Below are 24,982 nucleotides of genomic sequence, written 5' to 3'. Positions count from 1 at the left end.
CCTAACCTGATGGATGATGTAAGACTACTTTTAAAGCAATAGAACTGGCCACGAAGGCCTTCCAAAGATAAGTGATTCAACTGGCCTGTTGCAACCCTTGTCCAAACCTCTCATCCATGTGTCTCCGCTATGATTTCCTATTCCCCTCCACCGCTCGTAGAGGTCGAGCAACCCCGGCCATGTGATTTCATCTATGGTGCAGTTTAGGTCCATGCTTTGCAGCCACTACAACCGAGCAAATCTTTCTAGGAAGAAAAGAATACCTTGGAATGGCGAGAAATATTACTCTGCATCAATTCAAAACAAAACAAACATCATTTAATTACTAAATCTTAGAAACAAAATTCTCGATTGAATCAAGGAGGTCAAGTTTCAAGAGCAAAACCTCTCGCTTTTGATAATCACTGATATTGTTGGCTTCTCCGTCAGAGACCAACGGGAGGGCTACAAGAAATGGGTGCTATCACGCCGCGCATGAGTGCTTCCTCTTCTCTGCCTCTTCATGAAGATGGGCAAGGCAACCGAGGGCTTCCTCTTCTACTCAATCTACCTTACCGGGTCCATTGCAAGCAGCAATGTGACCCGTTTCCATAATACCGTTACTGCACTATAGGTGGATTGATGAACGCTCACTAGACCATACGAAGTGAAACATGGGCTCAGTGTCGCAGTGTCGCCCCTGCGGCCCAGACCCAAAGTATCAGAAGCATCCTAATGTAAAAGCTCATTCACTATCACGCCACACACAAAAAATAATACTCCCTCCAATCACAAATATAAGATGTTTTGGATATTTCAATATGGACTATATACCGACTCAAATAAATGAACAAAAACACTAAAATGCGTCTATATAAATCTAATCAGAAGAAAAAAGTTTGAACATCATATAATAGTGAACTGAGGTACTAGTTGCCATGAATCAGAGCATTGTTGATATTTTATTGTAATGCATGTTATCTGTATCAGCTCAAATATCCCATCGCAAGTCCGTTTCACATCGCGTACTATAAAGTTGGTAATTCCACCCTTCCATTGTCTACAACATGTCGGTCAGGAAAAAACATGACAGCCAACACGAACTAATTCTACACCCAACTATCATGTCAGCACATCCTTCCACCCTCTTCCCAGACTGAGATCTGTCTGTTGGAAATATGCCCTAGAGGCAATAATAAATTAGTTATTATTATTATATTTCATTGTTCATGATAATCGTTTATTATCCATGCTAGAATTGTATTGATAGGGAACTCAGATACATGTGTGCATAAATAGACAACACCATGTCCCTAGTAAGCCTCTAGTTGACTAGCTCGTCGATCAATAGATGGTTACGGTTTCCTGACCATGGACATTGGATGTAGTTGATAACGGGATCACATAATTAGGAGAATGATGTGATGAACAAGACCCAATCCTAAGCCTAGCACAAGATCGTGTAGTTCGTTTGCTAAAGCTTTTCTAATGTCAAGTATCATTTCCTTAGACCATGAGATTGTGCAACTCCCGGATACCGTAGGAGTGCTTTGGGTGTGCCAAACGTCACAATGTAACTGGGTGGCTATAAAGGTACACTACAGGTATCTCTGAAATTGTCTGTTGGGTTGGCACGAATCGAGACTGGGATTTGTCACTCCGGGCCCACTCGGTAGGATATCATCATAATGTGCACAATGTGACCAAGAAGTTGATCACGGGATGATGTGTTACGGAACGAGTAAAGAGACTTGCCGGTAACGAGATTGAACAAGGTATCGGATACCGACGATCGAATCTCGGGCAAGTACAATACCGCTGGACAAAGGGAATTGTATACGGGATTGATTGAATCCTCGACATCGTGGTTCATCCGATGAGATCATCGTGGAACATGTGGGAGCCAACATGGGTATCTAGATCCCGTATTGGTTATTAGCCGGAGAGTTGTCTCGGTCATGTCTGCATGGTTCCCGAACCCGTAGGGTCTACACACTTAAGGTTCGGTGACGCTAGAGTTGTTATGGGAAATAGTATGTGGTTACCGAAGGTTGTTCGGAGTCCCGGATGAGATCTCGGACATGATGAGGAGCTCCGGAATGGTCCGGAGGTGAAGATTGGTATATTGGACGAAGGGTATTGGAGTCCGGAATTGTTCCAGGGTACCAGGTGATGACCAGCGTGTCCGAAAAGGGTTTCGGAGGCCCCGACAAGCGTTGGGGGGCCTTATGGGCCAAGGGGAGAGGGCACATCAGCCCACTAAGGGGCTGAGCGCCCCTCCCACCCCATCTCACGTAACCAGGAGAGGTTGGGGCGCCATCCCTAGGGCAGCCGCCCCTCCCGGCTTGGGGGGCAAGTTTCCTAGTGGGTGGGGGCGCCCAAACCCATCTAGGGTTTCCCCTGTGGCCGCCGCCCCTCCCCTAGGGAACCCTAGGGCGCCTCCCCCTCCTCCCTTCCCCCTATATATAGTGAGGGAGAGAGAGGGCAGCCGCACCCTTCCCCTGGCGCAGCCCTCTTCCTCCTCCAACACCTCATCCTCCTCCGTAGTGCTTGGCGAAGCCCTGCCGGAGAACCACGAGCTCCATCACCACCACGCCGTCGTGATGTCGGGTTTTTCCCTCAACTTCTCCTCTCACCTTGCTGGATCAAGAAGGAGAAGACGTCTCCCAACCGTACGTGTGTTGAACGCGGAGGTGCCGTCCGTTCGGCGCTAGGATCATCGGTGATTTGGATCACGACAAGTACGACTCCATCAACCCCGTTCACTTGAACGCTTCCGCTTAGCGATCTACAAGGGTATGTAGATGCACTCTCCTTCCCCTCGTTGCTAGATTACTCCATAGATTGATCTTGGTGATGCGTAGAAAATTTTAAATTTCTGCTACGATCCCCAACGGTGGTATCAGAGCTAGGTCTATGCGTAGTTTCTATGCACGAGTAGAACACAAAGCAGTTGTGGGCATCTATATTGTCAATTTACTTGCCGTTACTAGTCTTATCTTGATTCGGCGGCATCGTGGGATGAAGCGGCCCGGACCAACCTTACAGGTACGCTTACGTGAGACCGGTTCCACCGACTGACATGCACTAGTTGCATAAGGTGGCTGGCGGGTGTCTGTCTCTCCCACCTTAGTTGGATCGGATTCGATGAACAGGGTCCTTATGAAGGGTAAATAGAAATTGGCAATTCACGTTGTGGTTTTGGCGTAGGTAAGAAACGTTCTTGCTAGAAACCTATAGCAGCCACGTAAAAACTTGCAACAACAATTAGAGGACGTATAACTTGTTTTTGCAGCAAGTGTTTTGTGATGTGATATGGCCAAAGGTTGTGATGAATGATGAATGTGATGTATGAGATTGATCATGTTCTTATAATAGGAATCACGACTTGCATGTCGACGAGTATGACAACCGGCAGGAGCCATAGGAGTTGTCTTAATTTATTTATGACATGCATGTCAACATAAACGTCATGTAATTACTTTACTTTATTGCTAAAGCGTTAGCCATAGTAGTAGAAGTAACAGATGATGAGACAACTTCAAGAAGACACGATGATTGAGATCATGGTGTCATGCCGGTGACAACGATGATCATGGAGCCCCGAAGATGGAGATCAAAAGGAGCAAAATGATATTGTCCATATCATGTCACTATTTGATTGCATGTGATGTTTATCATGTTTTACATCTTATTTGCTTAGAACGACGGTAGCTTAAATAAGATGATACCTCACTAAAAATTCAAGAAAAGTGTTCCCCCTAACTGTGCACCGTTGCGAAGGTTCATTGTTTCGAAGCACCACGTGATGATCGGATGTGATAGATTCTAACGTTCGAATACAACGGGTGTAAGCCAGATTTACACACGCAATACACTTAGGTTGACTTGACGAGCCTAGCATGTACAGACATGGCCTCGGAACACGGAAGACCGAAAGGTCGAGCATGAGTCGTATAGAAGATACGATCAACATGAAGATGTTCACCGATGTTGGCTAGTCCGTCTCACGTGATGATCGGACACGGCCTAGTTAACTCGGATCATGTTTCACTTAGATGACTAGAGGGATGTCTATCTGAGTGGGAGTTCATTAAATAATTTGATTAGATGAACTCAATTATCATGAACATAGTCTAAATTGTCTTTGCAAATATGTTGTAGATAAATAGCTCACGTTGTAGCTCCTTGTTTCAATACGTTCCTAGAGAAAGATTAAGTTGAAAGATATTGTAAGCAATGATGCGGACTAGGTCCGTAGGCCGAGGAGTGTCCTCACTGCTACACAGAAGGCTTACGTCTTTGATGCACCGCTCGATGTGCAAACCCCTACAACGTCGTCTGTGGATGTTGTGAACACCTGACAAACACATTCTGATGACTACTTGATAGTTTAGTGCACCATACTTTACGGCTTAGAATCGGGATTCCAATGATGTTTTGAACGCCATAGAACATATGAGATGTTCCAAGAGCTGAAATTGGGATTTCAGGCTCATGCCCGTGTTGAGAGGTGTGAGACCTCTGACAAGTTATTTTGCCAACAAGATGGAGGAGAATAGCTCAGCTAGTGAGCATGTGCTCAGAATGTCTGGGTGCTACAATCACTTAAATCAAGTGGGAGTTAAACTTCCAGATAAGATAGTGATTGATAGAGTTCTCTAGCCACTATCACTAAGCTACTAGATCTTCGTAATGAACTATGACATGCAAGGGATGGAGTTGATCCCGGAGCTGTTCACGGTGCTTAAGACCGCAAAAGGTAGAAATCAATAAGGAGCATCAAGTGTTGATGGTTTAACAAGACCACTGGTTTCAAGAAGGGCAAGGGCTAGAAGGGAAACTTCATGGATGGCAAACCAGTTGCCGCTCCAGTGAAGGAACCCAAGGTTGAACCTAAACCCGAGACTAAGTGCTTCTATTGTAAAGGGAATGGTCACTGGTAGCGGAATTACCCCAAATGCATGGTAGATAAGAAGGCTGGCAACTTCAACAAAATTTATACGTGTTATTAATGTGTACCTCACTAGTACTCCTGGTAGCACCTGGGTATTGGATACCAGTTCAGTTACTATTATTGGTGACTTGAAGCAAAAGCTACGACTAAACAGAGACTGGCTGAGGGCAAGGTGACGATGTGTGTTGGAAGTGTTTCCAAAGTTGATGAGATCACCATCGCACGCTCCATCTGCCTTCGGGATTAGTATTGAACCTAGATAAATGTTATCAGGTGTCTACGTTGAGCATGAATATGATTTGATCATGTTCATTGCAATACGGTCATTCATTTAAGTTAGAGAATAATGGTTATTCTGTTTACATGAATGATACCTTCATGGTCATGCACCCTATGTGAATGGTTCATTGAATCTCGGTCGTGGTGATACACATGTTCACACCAAAGGATGTAGAGTTAATAATGATAGTACCACTTTCTTGTGGCACCGCCGCTTAGGTCATATTGGCATAAGATGCATGAAGAAACTCCATGTTGATGGATGTTTGGAGTCACTTGATTTTGAATCGCTTGACACATGCGAGCCATGCCTCATGGGCAGGATGACTAAGACCCCGTTTTCAGGTACAATGAAACGAGCAAGTGACTTGCTGGAAATCATGCATGCTGATGCGTGTGATCCAATGAGAATTGAAGCGTGCGGTGGATATCGCTATTTTCTCATCTTCACTGACAATTTGGGTAGATATAGGTATATCTACTTAATGAAGCACAAGTCTGAAACGTTTGAAAAGTTCAAGCGTTTTCAGAGTGAAGTTAAGAATCATCATAACAATAAGATCATGTTCCTACGATCTGATCAAAAGGGGATTTTCTGAGTTATGAGTTTGGCAATCACTTAAGACATTGTGGAATTGTTTCACAGTTGAAGCCACCTGGAACACCACAAGGTAATGGTGTGTCCGGACGTCGTAATCGAACCCTATGAGATATGGTGCGATCTATGATGTCTCTTACCAATCTACCATTTTCATTTTGAGGTTATGCGTTAGAGACAGCTGCATTCACTTTAGATAGGACACCATCTAAGTCCATTGAAACGACGTCGTGTGAAGATTGGTTTGGCAAGAAACCAAAGTTGTCGTTTCTTAATGTTTGGGGCTGCGATGCTTAAGGCTTCAGCTAGATAAGCTCGAACACAAAAGCGGACAAACACATCTTCATAGAATACCCAAAGGTGACAGTTGGGTATACCTTCTATCTCAGATCCGAGGGCAAATTGTTTGTCGCTAAGAACGGGTCCTTTCTCGAGAAGGAGTTTCTCTCGAAAGAATTGAGTGGGAGGAAAATAGAACTTGATGAGGTTGTCGAACCTTTACTTCAACCAGAGAGTGATGCAACACAGAAAGATGTTTTCTGTGGCGCCTACGTTTGTTGAATAGGAAGTTAATGATAGTGATCATGAAGCTTCGGATCAAGTTGCTATCGAACCTCGTAGGTCGACAAGGATATGTACTTCTCCTGAGTGGTACGGTAATCCTGTCTTAGATATCATGTTGTTAGAAAACAATGAATCTACGAGCTATGGAGAAGCGATGGTGGGCCCGTATTCCGACAAATGGTTAGAAGCCATAAAATCCGAGATAGGATCCATATATCAGAACAAAGTATGGACTTTGGTGGACTTGCCCGTTGATCGGCAAAGCCATTGAGATAAATGGATCTTTAAGAAGAAGACGGACGTGGGCGGTAATGTTACCGTCTATGAAGCTCGACTTGTGGGAAAGAGTCTTTTCACAAGTTCAAGGGGTTGACTACGATGAGAATTTCTCGCCCGTAGCGATGCTTAAAGTCCGTCGGAATCATGTTAGCATTAGTTGTATTTTTCGATTATGAAATCTTACAGATGGATGTCAAAACAAGTTTTCTTACCAGTTTTCGTAAGAAAAGTTGTATGTGATACAATAAAAGGTTTTGACGATCCTAAGGATGCTAAAAAGTATGCTGGCTCCAGCAATCCTTCTATGGACTAGAGCAAGCATCTCGGAATCGGAATATATGTTTTGATGGAGTGATCAAAGCTTTTAGGTTTATACAATGTTTGTTAGAAACTTGTATTTACAAGAAAGTGAGTGGGGGCACTACAACATTTCTGATAAGTATATGTGGATGACATATTGTAGATCCGAAATAATGTAGAATTTCTGGACAGCATAAACGGTTGTTTGAAGAGTGTTTTTCAAAGGAAGACCTGGATAAAGCTGCTTACATATTGGGCATCAAGATCTATAGAAATAGATCAAGACGCCTGATGATACTTTCAAAGAACGCACACCCTGACATGTTTTTGAAGGAGTTCAAAATAGATCAGTGAAAGAAGGGGTTCTTACCTGAGTTGTAAGGTGTGAAGCTGAGTAAGACTCAAAGCTTGACCACGGCAGAAGAAAGAGGAAGGACGAAGGTCGTCCCCTATGCTCTTGTCATAGGCTCTATACGGTATGCCATGCTGAGTACCGCACCTGATGTGTGCCTTGCCACATGTCTGGCAAGAGGGTACAAAGGTGATCTAGGACTGGATCACCAGATAGCGGTCAAAATTGTCCTTAGAGGAATAAGGAAATGTTTCTCGGTTATGGAGGTGATAAAGAGTTCGACGTAAAGAGTTACGTCGATGCAAGCTTAACACCTATCCGGATAGCTCTGAGTAGAGATACCGGATACGTATAATGGAGCAACAATTTGGAATAGCTCCAAGTGGAACGTGGTAGCAGCATCTATGATATGACATAAAGTTTTGCGAAATACATAGGGATCTGAATATGGCAAGATCCGTTGACTACAACCTCTCTCACAAGCATAACATGATCAAACCCAGAACTCATTGAGTGTTAACCACATAGTGATGTGAACTAGATTATTGAGTCTAGTAAACTCTTTGGATGTTGGTCACATGGCGATGTGACCTGTGAGTGTTAATCACATGGCGATGTGAACTAGATTATTGACTCTAGTGCAAGTGGGAGACTGTTGGAAATATGCCCTGGAGGCAATAATAAATTAGTTATTATTATTATATTTCATTGTTCATGATAATCGTTTATTATCCATGCTAGAATTGTATTGATAGGAAAGTCAGATACATGTGTGGATAAATAGACAACACCATGTCCCTAGTAAGCCTCTAGTTGACTAGCTCGTTGATCAATAGATGGTTACGGTTTCCTGACCATGGACATTGGATGTCGTTGATAACGGGATCACATAATTAGGAGAATGATGTGATGGACAAGACCCAATCCTAAGCCTAGCACAAGATCGTGTAGTTCGTTTGCTAAAGCTTTTCTAATGTCAAGTATCATTTCCTTAGACCATGAGATTGTGCAACTCCCGGATACCGTAGGAGTGCTTTGGGTGTCCCAAACATCACAACGTAACTGGGTGGCTATAAAGGTACACTACAGGTATCTCCGAAAGTGTCTGTTGGGTTGGCACGAATCGAGACTGGGATTTGTCACTCCGTGTAAACGGAGAGGTATCTCTGGGCCCACTCGGTAGGACATCATCATAATGTGCACAATGTTACCAAGGAGTTGATCACGGGATGATGTGTTATGGAACGAGTAAAGAGACTTGCCGTTAACGAGATTGAACAAGGTATCGGATACCGACGATCGAATCTCGGGCAAGTACAATACCGCTGGACAACGGGAATTGTATATGGGATTGATTGAATCCTCGACATCGTTGTTCATCCGATGAGATCATCGTGGAACATGTGGGAGCCAACATGGGTATCCAGATCCCGCTGTTGGTTATTGGCCGGAGAGTTGTCTCGGTCATGTCTGCATGGTTCCCGAACCCATAGGGTCTACACACTTAAGGTCCGGTGACGCTAGAGTTGTTATGGGAAATAGTATGTGGTTACCGAAGGTTGTTCGGAGTCCCGGATGAGATCCCAGACATGACAAGGAGCTCTGGACTGGTCCGGAGGTGAAGATCGGTATATTGAACGAAGGGTATTGGAGTCCGGAATTGTTCCAGGGGTACCAGGTGATGACCAGCGTGTCTGAAAGGGGTTTCGGAGGCCCCGGCAAGCGTTGGGGGGCCTTATGGGCCAAGGAGATAGGGCACATCAGCCCACTAAGGGGCTGAGCGCCCCTCCCACCCCATCTCACGTAACCAGGAGAGGTGGGGGCGCCACCCCTAGGGCAGCCGCCCCTCCCGGCTTGGGGCAAGTTTCCTAGGGGGTGGGAGCGCCCAAACCCATCTAGGGTTTCCCCTGTGGCCGCCGCCCCTCCCCTAGGGAACCCTAGGGCGCCTCCCCCTCCTCCCTTCCCCCTATATATAGTGAGGGAGAGAGAGGGCAGCCGCACCCTTCCCCTGGCGCAGCCCTCTTCCTCCTCCAACACCTCATCCTCCTCCGTAGTGCTTGGCGAAGCTGCCGGAGAACCACGAGCTCCATCACCACCACGCCGTCGTGTTGTCGGGTTTTTCCCTCAACTTCTCCTCTCACCTTGCTGGATCAAGAAGGAGGAGACGTCTCCCAACCGTACGTGTGTTGAACGCAGAGGTGTCGTCCGTTCGGCGCTACGATCATCGGTGATTTGGATCACGACGAGTACGACTCCATCAACCCCGTTCACTTGAACGCTTTCGCTTAGCGACCTACAAGGGTATGTAGATGCACTCTCCTTCCCCTCGTTGCTAGATTACTCCATAGATTGATCTTGATGATGCGTAGAAAATTTTAAATTTCTGCTACGATCCCCAACACTGTCTCCCACACATCATTAGTAGAACTGCAATCCCCATGACACAATTATTATTCACATTCACTGTTTTGACCTTTTGATAAAATTTTAGCGTGATTTGATCCTTGTTTGAAAGTCTAGCAGAATGTGGACCTTTTAGCTACCGCCAGACAACCAAGTTGTATGGTAGACGGACTACCGCCATAGTCAATGGTAGTAGCCATTGGTCAACGTCCAAACGACGTGTGTTCGTGGTAGAGGGCTACCGCTATAGCTGTTGGTGGTAGCCTTTTGTATCCTACTATCAGGGATAGGGGTGGTAGCCTTCGTACAACCATTGACATCATAATAAGCCACCCAAGCATCTACCACGCCTATCCCTGGTGGTAGGGTACAAAAGGCTACCGCCACCATCTACAGTGGTAGACCTTTGCCACGAGCAGACCCCATCTGAACGTTGACCAAACCCTACCGCCTGAGGTCCCGGCAGTATGTGATGAGACCCTACCTGCGGCTTGATTAGCGGTACCAAAAAGGGTTAGATTTGTGCAAACTTTCAAAGAGGGTCAAATCATGATAAATTTTGACCAAAACGCCAAAACAACGATTGTGTCCATTTTTCGGATCTATTCCTTCACATGTGGGTCTCAGTCCTAATGTGATCATCTACGCACCTTATCCCATGATGGATAACTGGAATTCATGGCCAGGCACTATCCCCACGGTAGTTCTGCACCCAGCTACCTGCATACCACCTCCACAACACATTTAATTTGGCTCTCATAGTGGGAGTATCATACTCCCTCTTGTTGGGTTTATAAGTCGGGCTCGCTTTTAGGTCTTCAATTTAACAAGGAAAACATGATATTCTAAAAATTATCTTCAGATTCGTTGTCGAACGTAGTTTCTAAACAATATAATTTTTGTGGAATATTATACGTACATGTTTAATTAGTCAAATACAAGACCTGAAAAGCCAGAGGGAGTAGCTCTTATGCAGTGTCAACTAGGCATAAGGCTGACATGGCATGTCAGTGAATGAAGACAAAGACTCTTGCAGTATCAAAATATGCTAGCATATCATAGCACATGAAACGAGACAAGTTACTGTCAAATATATCTTGTCCACCTATTTGTTGGGATTCCACAAACAATCAAATAAGATCCTCACTTTTATGATACCGTGCATTGTGAAGTACTCCCTCCATTCCAATGAATAAGGCATTCACGCATTACAAAATCCAACTTTGACCATAAACTAGACCAACAATATAAACTTTTATGACCTAAAAATTATACCATTGAAAACATCTTTTGAAAATGAATCCAGCGGTATAATTTTTACCACATATACGCCACAATTAATTCATCTAATTTATGGTCAAAGTTTAATGTTGGTTGCCTGCATGCCTTATTCATGGGAACAGAGGGAGTAGTAATGTAGACTAGTATCATATGAGTGCAGTGTTTTGGTGCTCGGCCTACATGCAGGCCTTTTTTTAACATTCAAATAATCACATTTATAAGTTTCAAAATATTCTGAAAAAGTTCCACATTTACATGAATGTATTCTATGTGTACGTAAAATTTCATGAGAAAATGCATTTATTTGCAGGCTACACAAAAAAATTGAAAACCGTTGGTTTTGTGTAGTGGACAATACACATATTGTTCACTATGTTCGAAATCACCAATTTGTCCTTTTTTGCTAAAGATCGTGTGTCAATGTATGACATCGTGATAATTTGCACACATGAAATATAAATCATTATGACATTGTGGATAATTTTTCAGAATTTTTTAGCATTGAAACAGTTTCTTTGAGCTTCCAGGTCTGCTAATACGTATATTTCTTATTTGTCCTTCCAACAATCTAATGTTAATCTATGCCACATCATTGTTACTTCTTCATAACATCGTCCTATTTTGTGCAGAGTACATATCCTTCCATGCTAATAAATTCTATTGTTTGTGAAATATGACACTTGAGGTCATATTCCCTCTGAGGTAGTATGGTGTTTTATAAAGACAAGTGATCATGTCTGACCACTAGTACTGTAAGTAGTAGACTTATGAAGCTTTAGGTAATTGCAATTGCCACCACATATAATGTACTAAAAATACCATAGGAATGTATCAACTTGAAGCAAAATGCATGTTCCAACGTATGAAGGTGGAGTCCTTTATACTAACTCCGATCCAAAATGTAGGTCATGTCTAACTTTTTTACATGTCAAACATTCGTAAGTTCGTCCAACTATCAAAAATAATTATTAGGAACCAACACAGTAGATTGATATTACTACATATTCATGAAATATATATTTGTAATATATAGTTATTTTTATGTGAGGCAAACATATTTTGCACAGAAATTTGATGGTCAAAGTAGTCACTAGGAACCATATCAATGCCCTAAAAGACCTACATATATTTTGTACGAGAGTTAGTGTTTCACAAGCAAATTAAAGGATGTTGTGTTTGAGAGTCATAAGTACGTCAAAGACTTTTGAATGGGTCTAACCATATATTTTGTGATTTCTATCCCTGATGACTGGAAGATAACTATCCTCAATACTCCTGGGACTATATGAATATGAACTAATAAATACAAATCATTTGATAATTAGCTTTTTAAGGTTCTTTGTTTGTTTCAAAATAAAATTTAATATGTTTGGTGTCTCTTAACTAATTATATATATATATATATATATATATATATATATAATTAGTTAAGAGACACCAAACATATTAAATTTTATTTTGAAACAAACAAAGAACCTTAAAAAGCTAATTATCAAATGATTTGTATTTATTAGTTCATATTCATATAGTCCCAGGAGTATTGAGGATAGTTATCTTCCAGTCAATGTTATGATTACTTATAGTACAAATAATTTCCATAAAATGTTTAGTCCAAAGTGTGAGCGGCCAAATTGATAACTTCATATGCTGACTAATATTCTAAAGAAGTCCATGCAAATATATAGTACTCTCTACGTAAAGAATTATAAGAGCGTTTAGATCACTATTTATGGAGGAAGTGCATGATCAAATGAAAAAAGAATAGCTCAAATCGATTCCAATCATTCATATTTTGTCCATGCATATGGAACAACCATTTGAAGTCAACCGGAAGCACAGCAAGAACACAATTGTGCGGCCACATCCGACAAACCCACGGGTTAGAGCAACCCTCTGATGATGAATTAGGCAAGATTATCTGCATCTAGTTTCCCCCAAAACATGCCAGAGAAATTTCTGTTATCAAGAAAATCACCAAAGACATGTCGGACCGTAAAAACTGACGAACAACAAGCGAAAATGGTCAATATTACCTTTGTTAGTTAACACAACTTTGTTAAATATACTAAAGCGCAAATTTGCGAGGGCTACTTTGCTACTATAGCTAGCAATAATATTGCCCTGAAATTACTCTCATTCCTTGTCTCTTGGAATTGCTAGGCTTGCCAGCCATCCAAACTAACTATAAAACCTGAGCCCATGCACCAAGATTCACAGGCCTCTTAGACGCAAGATCGACAAGCGCGTCGTCTGCCCAGCAAATACATACTCGGCCGGCCATGGGAAGCTGCGGAAGCAACGGGCACGGTACAGCTGTGGTGGTGGTGCCGCGGCCGCACGCTGAAGGCCCAGCGGCTATGCTCGGCATCGGCACGGCGAACCCCACCGGCGTGCTAATGCCCCAGGACGTCTTCGCCGACACCCTCTTCCGCATCACCAACAGCGACCACCTCACTGAGCTCAAACACAAGCTAACCAGAATTTGTACAACGGTTTTTCCTCTCCTAAATTGATTGATTGATTGATTACAGTCCCATGCATATATACTGGAGTACTAGTTTTCTTCCTAGTCCAGTACTAAATGATGTTCCTGGTTCCAGGCGGCAACACGGGCATCGACAAGCGGCACTTCCACCTCACGGAGGAGACGCTGGCGGCTCATCCGGAGCTGCTCGACCCGGAGCTGCCGTCGCTGGGTACGCGGGTGGACATGACCGTCGACGCCGTGCCCAAGCTCGCGCAGCGTGCCGCGGCCAAGGCCATCGCCGAGTGGGGCCGTCCGCCCGCCGACATCACCCACCTCGTCTTCACCACCTACTCCGCCTGCGGCGCCCCGAGCGCCGACCTCCGCCTGGCCACGCTGCTCGGCCTCAGGCCCACCGTCAGCCGCACCATTCTCAGCCTCCACGGCTGCTACGGCGGCGGCCGGGCGCTGGGCCTCGCCAAGGAGCTCGCCGAGAACAACCGCGGGGCGCGCGTCCTCGTGGCCTGCTCCGAGACCACGCTCGTCTGCTTCGGCGCGCCCGACGGCGGCAACCTCGTCGGCCACGCCATCTTCGGGGACGGCGCCGGCGCGGTCATCGTCGGGGCCGGCCCGTTCCTCGACGGCGAGCAGCGCCCCATCTTCGAGATGGTCCACGCCATGCAGACCACGGTGCCCAAGACGGAGCACGCGCTAGGCATGCAGGTCACCGGCGGTGGCATCGACTTCCACCTCTCCATCCAGGTGCCCACGCTCATCGGACAGAACGTGGAGCGCTGCCTCCTCAACGCGTTCCGCGGAGGACACGACGACGACGACGACGATGCTCATCTTCCGTCTCCATTATCCGGGAACGGAAATAAGTGGAACGACTTCTTCTGGGCGGTGCACCCAGGTGGCCGCCAGATCCTGGACAACATAGACAAGGTGCTCAAGCTGGAGCCGGAGAAACTGGCGGCCAGCCGGCACGTGCTCCGTGAGTACGGCAACATGAGCGGCGCGACCATCGTCTTCGTGCTCGACGAGCTGCGCCAGCGCCGGAGCCTGCTGCCGGAGTGGGGCTCCATGATGGCCTTCGGTCCTGGAATCACCATCGAGACCATGGTGCTCCGCTGCCCACGCTAGCTCGTCGATGGCGTCCATCCATGACCAATCTATCCTTCTCAAGCCTGCCGCGAATATATCTCACGATGATTCGAAATAAAGTTCTTAATAACTGGGGTAATAAAATGAAGACCAATATGTTGGAATTGTGTTGAATAATGAATATTTGTGTACAAGATCTCAACTATTAAAGGGGGAGTTGATAGTCCACGGTTTATTCTTTGTCTCACTTCCCACCACTGATTTTTCTCTTAATGAGCCCCACCTTCTCCTGGGTTTTTCTGTTTTTCTTCTTCTAGTATACTCTAACTCAATCTAATAGAGGAAAAAATTCTAGGTGCCACGCCAATTTCCTCATCCCCACCAGCCACTAGTAGAAAAAGGACCTAATGTGAGACACATTAGTGCCGGTTTGATTTTAGCCCGATACTAATGGTACCATTAGTGCTGATTCGAACGGCTATGCATTAATGCCGGTTCGTGTTGAACCTTTAGTACCGGTTCGTGCCACGAACCTGTACTAAAGGGGTGATGGCAGGCTGGCGTCAGGCCGGGGCTCCACGATCACCTTTAGTACCGGTTCGTGTCACGAGCTCATGCCACATGGTGGCACTTTTAGCGTCGGTTCGTGCCGAACCGGTACTAAAGGGGGGGGGGGGCTTTAGTGCCCACCCTTTAGTGCCGGTTATGGAACCGGCACTAAAGGCCCTTACGAACCAGCGCTAAAGCTCCGTTTTCTACTAGTGAGCCCTCTTCCCGTTCTAGGGCTTCCACGCGCCACCGCCTAACCTCCTTCCCCGGCCACCTCCCATACACACCCGGGATCCCACCAAAGAACTAGCGGCAGTAGGAGCAGAGAAGGATCCGGTGGAGAGGTCGCCGGAAGCACCTCGCTGAGACAAGTCCCCATGGCGACCAGGCCGCACCGCAGCTGGCCAACAGAGGTGAGCCGCCCGTAGTGTTTTTTAACCAGCACGTAGTTCTCTAACTCGTCTTTTTTTTCCACTTTAGTGTTTTCTTTAAACTCATTAACCATTTTTTAAAAGCCTTCAACATTTTACAAAAACTCTTGATTTTTTAAAATTCATGGACAAATTCAGTTCTTCTCATTATTGCATTGTATCCGCATATAAATTATAAATATGGAATTGAAAGTTCGAATTGGAGATCAAAATATTTTTTTGCGGTGGTACATAAGACATTCTTATATGTGAATGATTTACCCTTGTTGCAAACTCAAAGTTACATGCGATATATATGCGTGGAAATAGATAGTACTTGAGTAGTGAGATGTGCAGTTTTGTAACATCGTGGTGTCACAGTTTTCATCATTCAAGAAACTACTTCATGTTATTAATTATGCAGTATGTTTACTATAAAATTTATTTTATATGTAACATCGTGGTGTCAAAGTTCTCACATAATTACTGTTTGAAAGCGTTTAGTCCTGTATATGATTCAGGTGTGGCACTAAAAAAATCAGGAAGAAGAAAAGAAAAATCTAAAGGAGAAGAGAAAGAAAACAAATGTTTTGAGCCCGATTAAAGCCCAGCCCAGTGCTACAGAGACTGGAGCAGAGAATCGAAAGAAAACAAATCTGCACGAGTCTCCTCCGCCTCGCCATCGTTCCCCATTCCACCGCCGCCGCCGGCGTCGCCGCACCGCCGCCTGCGCCATGCTCCGCCTCCGGAGATGCGTCCTCTACCACCACCTCCCCACTCCCCTCTCTCCACCGCCTCCTATCCGCCGACCCCGACTCCGGCTTCGAAGTGGAGCACTACCTCGTCTCCACCTGCGGGCTGACCCGAGCGCAGGCGCTCAAGGCCTCCGCCAAGCTCTCCCACCTCAAGTCCCCCGACAAGCCCGACGCCGTGCTCGCCTTCCTCGCCGGCCTCGGCCTCTCCGCCGCCGACGTCGCCGCGGTCGTCGCCAAAGACCCGCTCTTCCTCTGCGCCGGCGTGGAGGGAAACCTGGGCCCCGCCGTCGCCGGGCTCACCGGCCTCGGCCTGTCGCGTCCTGAGGTCGCGCGACTCCTCTCGCTCTCCCCTGACCGATTCCGCCGCAAGAACGTCGTCCCCAAGGTGCGCTCCTACCTGCCTCTCTTTGGCTCCGCCGAGGACCTCCTCTCCGGGGTCAAGCGCGGCTTGTTCCTTCTCTCGGTCGACATGGACCGGGTGGTCAAGCCCAACGTCGCGGTCCTGCGGGAGTGCGGGCTAGGTGCTCGCGATATTGCCAAGCTGCTCATCCAAATGCCGAGGATCGTCACCGCCAGTCCGGAGCGCGCCCTCGCGATGGTCGCGTGCGCCGAACGCATTGGTGTGCCCCGTGGCTCTGGGATGTTTAGGCAAGCGCTGCAGGCTGTCGCGTGCTTCAGCGAGGAGAAGATTGCCGCCAAAGTGGAACAGTTGAAGAAGACATTGCGGTGGTCGGATGCCGATGTCCGCATTGCTCTGTGCAAGTGGCCCACTGTGCTGAGGTGGTCAAAGGGCATGCTGCAGCGCAAGTCCGAGTTCCTCTTCTCTAAGGTGGGCTTGGAACCGGCGTACATTGCTCACCGTCCGGCAATACTCGGTCTTAGCTTGGAGCGCCGGCTCGAGCCCCGGTACTATGTTATGAGGTTTCTTAAGGAGAATGGATTGTTGAGTCATGGCAGAGACTACAATAGTATGGTCTTGGTCAGCGAGAAGGTATTTGTGGAGAGGTTCATACGCCCCCACAAGCAAGCTGCACCACTCATTGCTGAAGACTATGCAGCCGCTTGCACAGGGGAGGTGCCTGCTAGATTCAGATTTACATGAACCAAGAACAGGCTATGAAAATAACAACAGAATTTCCACTCATCGTATTAAGCTGGTAATTCATGATTAGGTGTTCTTTTCATGACTGAATTTTGGTTTTGTTGTGGCCAATGCTTGGCATAAATGATAACTTGATTTCTGAACCCCAATATGTTGATTTCGTCATTTGGTGGAGAAGAAAGCTTGACCTGTGATATATTTTCATGTCAAGTTTATCTAGCATGTTCAGTTGTCATTTCATTGTCTTTTTTGTTCTGTCATATGTCAGTTAGTACTGAAATTGCAGTTCATTGTTTAGTATTTTGATTATACTTCGGAAAATATATTGCTGTTGGGTGTATGTTTACTTTATGCCTTTGATTTCTTGGCCCTTCTTCTTCGAAGGCTGATTAGTTTTGTCACTAGATCTTGTAGTTGACCTACTTTTGCTAGGAAACAATTCAAATTTGAAAACGTAACCAAAGTGGGAGTAGGACTAAGCATGATCAGCAAATGAAGTTGTCTTATCATTTATCTCTTAGGTATAGACTAGTGTCAAAAACGCTCTTGTATTATGGGGCGGAGGGAGTACAATTTTGTCGATAAAGCTGATTTTTCCTGAGCCTGATACTGCCTGTCAAGCGGAGCATGTCTTGTTGTATTTTGGATTTGCCACACTCACAGTATTTGAGACGTGTCTTTGTCTAAAGTTTTACAAATGTATATTGTTCCTCTTGTCTGCCGAGCGGCAACAGGGAGCGGATTGTGATCTCTTGATGAAATCTGCAATGGGCAGCTGTGATGTCCTTCATGTTATGTTCCTGGCTTCCTACCTAGCATGGTCCGTGGTGCCTGGATGATGCCCTGGCATCTGGTGTGTATGTACAGCCTGCGCCTGGACAATGCGTAGTATGTACTGATAACATCATCATCTACATTTTTCTTTCTCTGTAGGCTGATGGCATCTGGTGTGTATGCAGCCTCTTGTTACCATGGTCTCTTGCATAGTATGTACTGATAACATCATCTTTCGCTGTAGGCTGATGCCAAGTAGATCGGACGGGGCGAGGCCGGCTAAGGTCCTTCGCGCCGCCACGGTGTTGTTCCACTCATGGAAGCCTGTGGTATCCTCGTGAGGCGGACGTCGGCCACCTATGTTCCCGGTGTTGCTAAAAAAAAGCAACCAAGGACGGCGGTGGCGAGGCACCTCTGTTGACCTTGGTTCTTTGCAGTGGATGACGCCACCGCTATTGGTCGTCTCCGGTGTGCCGCCGCCCATCTCCGTCGTCCCTCGCCATTGCCCTCCACTTCTTTTGGTCATGTCGTGTTGATCCAGAGTCGTGGCTACCATCGCCGCCCCTCCGTCATCTCAAGTTGGGACTGGCCATCCGACTGCCGGATCCCACCATCAGACACGGACATCCCGTATCTGTATACGGTTGTTCCTCCTTCGATCTTGTGCTCCAGGATCCACTTGGTTGTTTGCTGGTGGAGCTGGCCTTCCTGTCGCCGGATCCGATCACCCCCCTCGCGGGATCTGTTGCTCCCGCGCGCCCATTCAGCTACTGCTCGCTCGGGATCGTCATCGCCATTTTGGCCGTTCAATCACCTATTGGAGGCTCATCTTCTGTTGGTGTTGGTCATTGGTTGCAGGTTGATTTCTGCCTCATCTTTTGCTAGTGGCAGTGTTGGTCGTTGGTTGTAGGTTGTTTTCTGCCCGGGGCGAACCTCGCAATGCCTCCCTCTTGGTCGTCGGCCGTGGCATGCTTTGTCCCCGGCGGGAGTGTGTTCCCCGCTCCCCTCCGGTCGATGCCCGTTTCTTCATGGTCCTCCTTCTATGGCCTAGGTCACGGTCGATCGAGCTGCATTGGGCTGGTGGCCTCTTCCTCGGTGATGTTGTACCTAGGCTTCTACGTGTGGTTCTATCTCAAGGCTGATGGCAGATATGTCCATTTGATGTTTCTCGCTTTTTTGCCTCGTGTTGTAGTCTTGCTCTAGCTAGTTTAGTATTGGTCGTCTCAGGGTTGTGGATCGATCGGGTCAGTGATCTTTAGGTCGTGTCGTTTTGGCGCTGTACTGGTCATGCCTTTTTTTCTCTTCTTAATGAATATGCATGCAGCTCTCTTGCATGGTTCAGAAAAAAAAAGTAAATTTAAAATGGTTAAAAGTCAAACATTGTTGAAGCCACATGCCGGCCGCAAGAACCAATGCCGGCCGCAAGAACCACCCGTCGCCACATCCTTCGCTGCCCACACGGCCAAGGAACGCGACCACCGCCACCACTACAAGACTCACCCGGAGAGTCAAACGGTAATCCCGGCATCCCAACCCGCACCCCTCACCAATGCCATAAATTTTTTTGACGAAAAGATGGCCATAGGGCCATATTCCATTGATTAATCACAAGGAGAAATACAAATTGCAGTAGAGCTACAGTTAGGGCACCAATGCCATAATGCAAGGCCACTGTCAACCACAGGAGAAGCACTGCCTCCCCCCACCATCATGCTCATCTCCACCTTGACTTGGACGGAGGAGGCTAGAATACAAGTTATCCCGACTCCCCAGCTTCCTACAGAGGGTGGTCAAGCCCAACGTGGCCTTTCCTACAGGAGTGCGGGATAGGTACTCGTGATATTGCCAAGCAGTTCATCCAAATGTTGCTGATCACCACCGTCAGCCTAGAGCGCGTCCTGGGGATGGTTGCATGCGCCGAACGCATAGGTGTGCCCCGTGTCCCCAGTTACGTTGTGACGTTTGGTAGCACACAAAGTGTTCCTCCGGCTAAGGAGTGATGTGGCGCAATGTCTTGTCAGTTTCGAGCTGGTGTTCCCACCATCCTTCTTCAATATCATGACGCACGTCCTAGTTCATCTAGTCGACGAGATTGTCATCCTGGGGCCCGTATTTCTACACAATATGTTCCCCTTTGAGAGGTTCATGGGAGTCCTAAAGAAATATGTCCGTAATCGCGCTAGGCCAGAAGGAGGCATCTCCATGGGCCATCAAACAGAGGATGTTATCGGGTTTTGTGTTGACTTCATTCCTGGCCTTAACAAGATAGGTCTCCCTAAATCGCGTTATGAGGGGAGACTGACTGGAAAAGGCACTCTTGGAAGAGACTCAATAATATGGAGGGACGAATATTCTTGGTCTCAAGCACACTACACAGTTCTACAGAACTCTACCTTGGTGACCTCGTATGTCGATGAACACAAGAACAGTCTGCGCTCCAAACACCCGGAGCAGTGCGACGACTGGATTACATGTGAACACATCAGGACTTTCAGCAGTTGGTTCGAAACACGTCTCAGAGGTGACAACACTGTTTGTGATGAGTTGTACTTGTTGTCCAGGGGACCATCTTTGACTGTATTGACTTACAAAGGATACGAGATAAATGGGAATACATTTTACACGATCGCCCAAGATCAAAAGAGCACCAACCAAAACAGTAGTGTCCGCTTTGATGCAGGAACCGAGAGCGGAAAGGATACATATTATGGTTACATAGTGGACATATGGGAACTTGACTACGGACCTGATTTTAAGGTCCCTTTGTTTAAGTGCAAATGGGTCAATCTGTTAGGCGGCGGGTACAGATAGACCCACAGTACGGAATGACAACAGTGGATCTGAAAAATCTTGGGTACACTGACGAACCGTTCATCCTAGCCAATGATGTGGCACAGGTTATCTATGTGAAGGACATGTCTACCAAACCGAGAAAAAGAAAAGATAAGGAAGCGAATACATCATACGATGAGCCAAAGCGCCACATAGTTCTTTCAGGAAAAAGGGACATCCTGGGAGTGGACGGCAAGACAGACATGTCTGAAGATTATGAAAAGTTTCATGAAATTCCTCCCTTCAATGTCAAGGCTGACCCAAGCATCCTGATAAACAATGAAGATTATTCATGGTTACGGCGCAATAAGCAAATGACACAAGCGAAAAAAAAGTGAAGACTTTCTCCCGCAACTTTGTAACACACGAACATGCTACCATTGTCCGTTTTGTACATGCACATGCTATGTGGGTGAAATTATGATACCATCCCAACTTTCAAATTTTTCAGAGTTCATTTGAAATGCTTTCATGTCTTATGGTTCGGCCCTCGTAATACCATGACCATTAGTCCCTGGCCCATGCCAACTTTCAACTAATGGCACTAACAGAAAGTTTATAATTTTTTTAAAACTAATGGCACTAACAGAAAGTTTATAATTTTGCTAACCTAAAAGCAAACCGAATTAAAAATTAAAGCAAAAAACAAAAGAAAATAAATAATGCAAAAAACAAATCAAGAAAACAGCAAAAAACTATTTTTATAGTAAAGTTAATCATAAAATAAAATAAATAAAACAACAAAGAAAACAAAAAAAACTAAAAAAGTGTTTTCAAATTTGAAAACTAATGGCACTAACAGAAAGTTTATAATTTTTCTAAAACTAATGGCACTAACAGAAAGTTTATAATTTTGCTAACCTAAAAGCAAACATAATTAAAAATTAAAGCAAAAAACAAAAGAAAATAAATAATGCAAAAAACAAATAAAAAAACAGGAAAAAACTATTTTTATAGTAAAGTTAATCACAAAATAAAATAAATAAAGCAACAAAGAAAACTAAAAAACTAAAAAAGTGTTTTCAAATTTGAAAACTAATGGCACTAACAGAAAGTTTATAATTTTTCTAAAACTAATGGCACTAACAGAAAGTTTATAATTTTGCTAACCTAAAAGCAAACAGAATTAAAAATTAAAGCAAAAAACAGAAGAAAATAAATAATGCAAAAAACAAATCAAAAAAACAGGAAAAAACTATTTCATGTAAAGTTAATCATAAAATAAAATAAATAAAGCGACAAAGAAAACTAAAAAACTAAAAAATTATTTTCAAATTTGAAAACTAATGGCATTAACAAAAAGTTTATAATTTTTCTAAAACTAAAAGCATAAAGAATTAAAAAAATAAAGCAAAAAACAAAAGAAAATAAATAAAGCAACAAAAAAATGCCACCTACTGGGCCACCACGGCCCGAATACGACTAGAAACCCTACCATGGGCCAGGATTCAAGCCCGCAGCAGGCCCAGTAGGCCCACAGGCATTGAAGTGACAGATTAGGCCCGAAAGCCTGCAGTTGAGAGGAGCTCGGGAGGGTGGGCGCAGCAGCGCTTATAAACCACTCCCGAGCCCTCTCAACTAGCGAGGTGGGACTAAACTTTTGGGCGTGGGACAGCACAAGGCCATTGGTCCCGGTTGGTGGCACCAACCGGGACTAAAGGGGGCATTGGTCACGGTTCGTGTCACCAACCGTGACCAAGGCCATTGGTCCCGGTTGGTGCCACCAACCGGGACCATAGGCCTCTGCTTCCCGCCCTTTCGGCTGCTGAAAAGAGACCTATGGTCCCGGTTGGTGCCACCAACCGAGACCAATGCCCCCTTTAGTCCCGGTTTGTGCCACAAACCGGGACCAAAGGCCTGGGTATATAAGTAGCACTTGGGAAAATTTGACGAACTCATCGCCAGTTGCCCCCCGGCCCGCCCGACAACGCCGAGCTCATCGACACCGCCAGGCTGCCCAGATCGACGCTGATCCACTGCCCCGACGCCGCCCGCTGCCCAGACACCGTCCGCGCGCCGCCCCGACGCCGTCCGCGCGCCCCCGTCGTCGCCCCTGCCCCGTCGCTGCCAGGCTGCCCCGAAGCCGCCCGCCGCCCCCGCCGACACCGTCATCGTCGCCCGCACCGATTCCGGCCGGCGACCTCGACCCCTCCCCGCGCTGTGAGCCCCTGCCTCCTCCCCTTTTCCTTCGCATTGCCGTCCCCGCACGTCATCCGTAAGCCGCGCCACCGCTAACCATCGTCGTCGTCGCCGTATAATGCTCATGTATATGCTCACTGTATGTATGTATGTATGTATGTATGTATGTATGTATGTATGTATGTATGTATGTTCACTGTATAATGCTCTGTATATGCTGTATATATAATGCTCGTTTTTGCATTTTTTTTGTTACCAAGAAAAAGGTCTATTTTTTGTTGATATGTATGTTCATATGCTCATTAATATTTAAAAAAAGTTCATATGCTCATTTAAGAAAATGTTCATATGTAACATTTAAGAAAAAAAGTAAATGTATGTATGTTCATATGCAAAGAATTATTTTTGGATGAAATGAGATGAGATGAGATGTGTTTTGTGTTGGAGAAGAAAAGAGGAACAAGGAAGAAGGAAGAAGAAGTAAAAGAGGGTCGAGGGGGGGGGTCGATATACTCCCTCCCCGATAACAATTTTTTCCATGTATATATGCAAAAGTTACATTTTTAGAAAAGTTTTATATATCTAGCTAGAAAGAAGGAAGAAGAAGAAAAAGAAGGAGAGGAAAAAGGAAAATAAGAAGAGGAAGAAAGGAGAAGAAGAGGAGAGGAAGAAGGGGAAAAATAAATAAGAAAAGAAAAAAAAGAGGAGAAGAAGAAAGGAATAGAGGAGAAGAAGAGAAAATAGAATATATTCCCTCCCCGATAACAATTTTTTCCATGTATATATGCAAAAGTTACATTTTTAGAAAAATTTTATATATCTAGCTAGAAAGAAGGAAGAAGAAGAAAAAGAAGGAGAGGAAAAAGGAAAATAAGAAGAGGAAGAAAGGAGAAGAAGAGGAGAGGAAGAAGGGGAAAATAAATAAGAAAAAGAAAAAAAGAAGAGGAGAAGAAGAAAGGAATAGAGGAGAATAAGAGAAAATAGAATATATTCTATTTTCTCTTCTTCTCCTCTATTCCTTTCTTCTTCTCCTCTTTTTTTTCTTCTTTTTTTTTCTTTGATCTTCTCCTCTAGATATTCCTTTCTTCTTCTCCTCTTTTTATTTCAGGGTCGTCTAGGGGTCGAGGGTTCCAGGGTCGTCGAGGGTTCGAGGGGTCGAGGATCGCCGAGGGGTCGAGAGAGGTTTCCTAGTGTCAAAGGATTAAAGAAATCCATGGCTTCATCATTAGCCGGAAGTAACCAGGGCATGACGAAGTCCTCCAAAGTTATTTTGGAATGGTGTGCCGGATAGGATAATTTGCCTTTTTGTATGAATTTCAGCAAAGGCCTTCCAAATCACGATATTTGGAAGGTTCTTGCTGAACTTTGTACCAAAAAGCGAATTATCCTATCTAGGACTCCGTTCCAAAATAACTTTGGAGAGCTTCGTACCATCATGCACCTGTTACTTTCGCCTAATGATGAAGACATGGTTTTGTTGAATCCTTTGACACTAGGCAACCTTCCGACCCCTCGGCGATCCTCTCGAACATGAGAGGAAGAAGAGGATAAAAAAAGAAGAGGAAGAAGAAAAAAGAGAGGAGAAGAAAGAATAGAGGAGTTCTTCTCCTCTATTCTTTCTTCTCCTCTTTTTTTCTTCTTCTTCCTCTTTTTTTATCGGGAACGAGGGTCGTCGAGGGACATATAGATGTAGTGTCGTCGTTATCGATATATACCCCGTCCCGATAGCTTCAACACGTGGGGGGGGGGGTCGAGGCCACTAATTAATATATATGATTCCTTACTATGATTAGGTAGCTAGTTCTACGTTTGGCACTAATATATCCATCTGTCATGTTTGAATAATAATTGCCATGTTGTA

General features: G+C 45.3%; 1 protein-coding gene and 1 pseudogene across 1 annotated transcript; both read left to right on the top strand.

Annotated features, from left to right (window-relative positions):
- Positions 1 to 13,226: 13,226 nt before the first annotated feature.
- On the top strand, positions 13,227 to 14,765 carry LOC123129943 (bisdemethoxycurcumin synthase-like). The gene is made up of 2 exons (XM_044549901.1): positions 13,227 to 13,476; positions 13,593 to 14,765. The coding sequence occupies exons 1-2, from the start codon at positions 13,272 to 13,274 to the stop codon at positions 14,597 to 14,599; spliced, it is 1,212 nt and encodes a 403-aa protein (XP_044405836.1). The 5' UTR covers positions 13,227 to 13,271; the 3' UTR covers positions 14,600 to 14,765.
- Positions 14,766 to 16,253: 1,488 nt separating this feature from the next.
- On the top strand, positions 16,254 to 17,702 carry LOC123129942 (transcription termination factor MTERF15, mitochondrial-like; annotated as a pseudogene).
- The last annotated feature ends 7,280 nt before the right edge of the window (positions 17,703 to 24,982 follow it).

Source organism: Triticum aestivum, chromosome 6A (assembly GCF_018294505.1).
Source record: "Triticum aestivum cultivar Chinese Spring chromosome 6A, IWGSC CS RefSeq v2.1, whole genome shotgun sequence".
Lineage (NCBI taxonomy): Eukaryota > Viridiplantae > Streptophyta > Magnoliopsida > Poales > Poaceae > Triticum > Triticum aestivum.
Note: the sequence above shows the minus strand (reverse complement) of the source record. Positions and strands in the feature narration are given on the sequence as shown.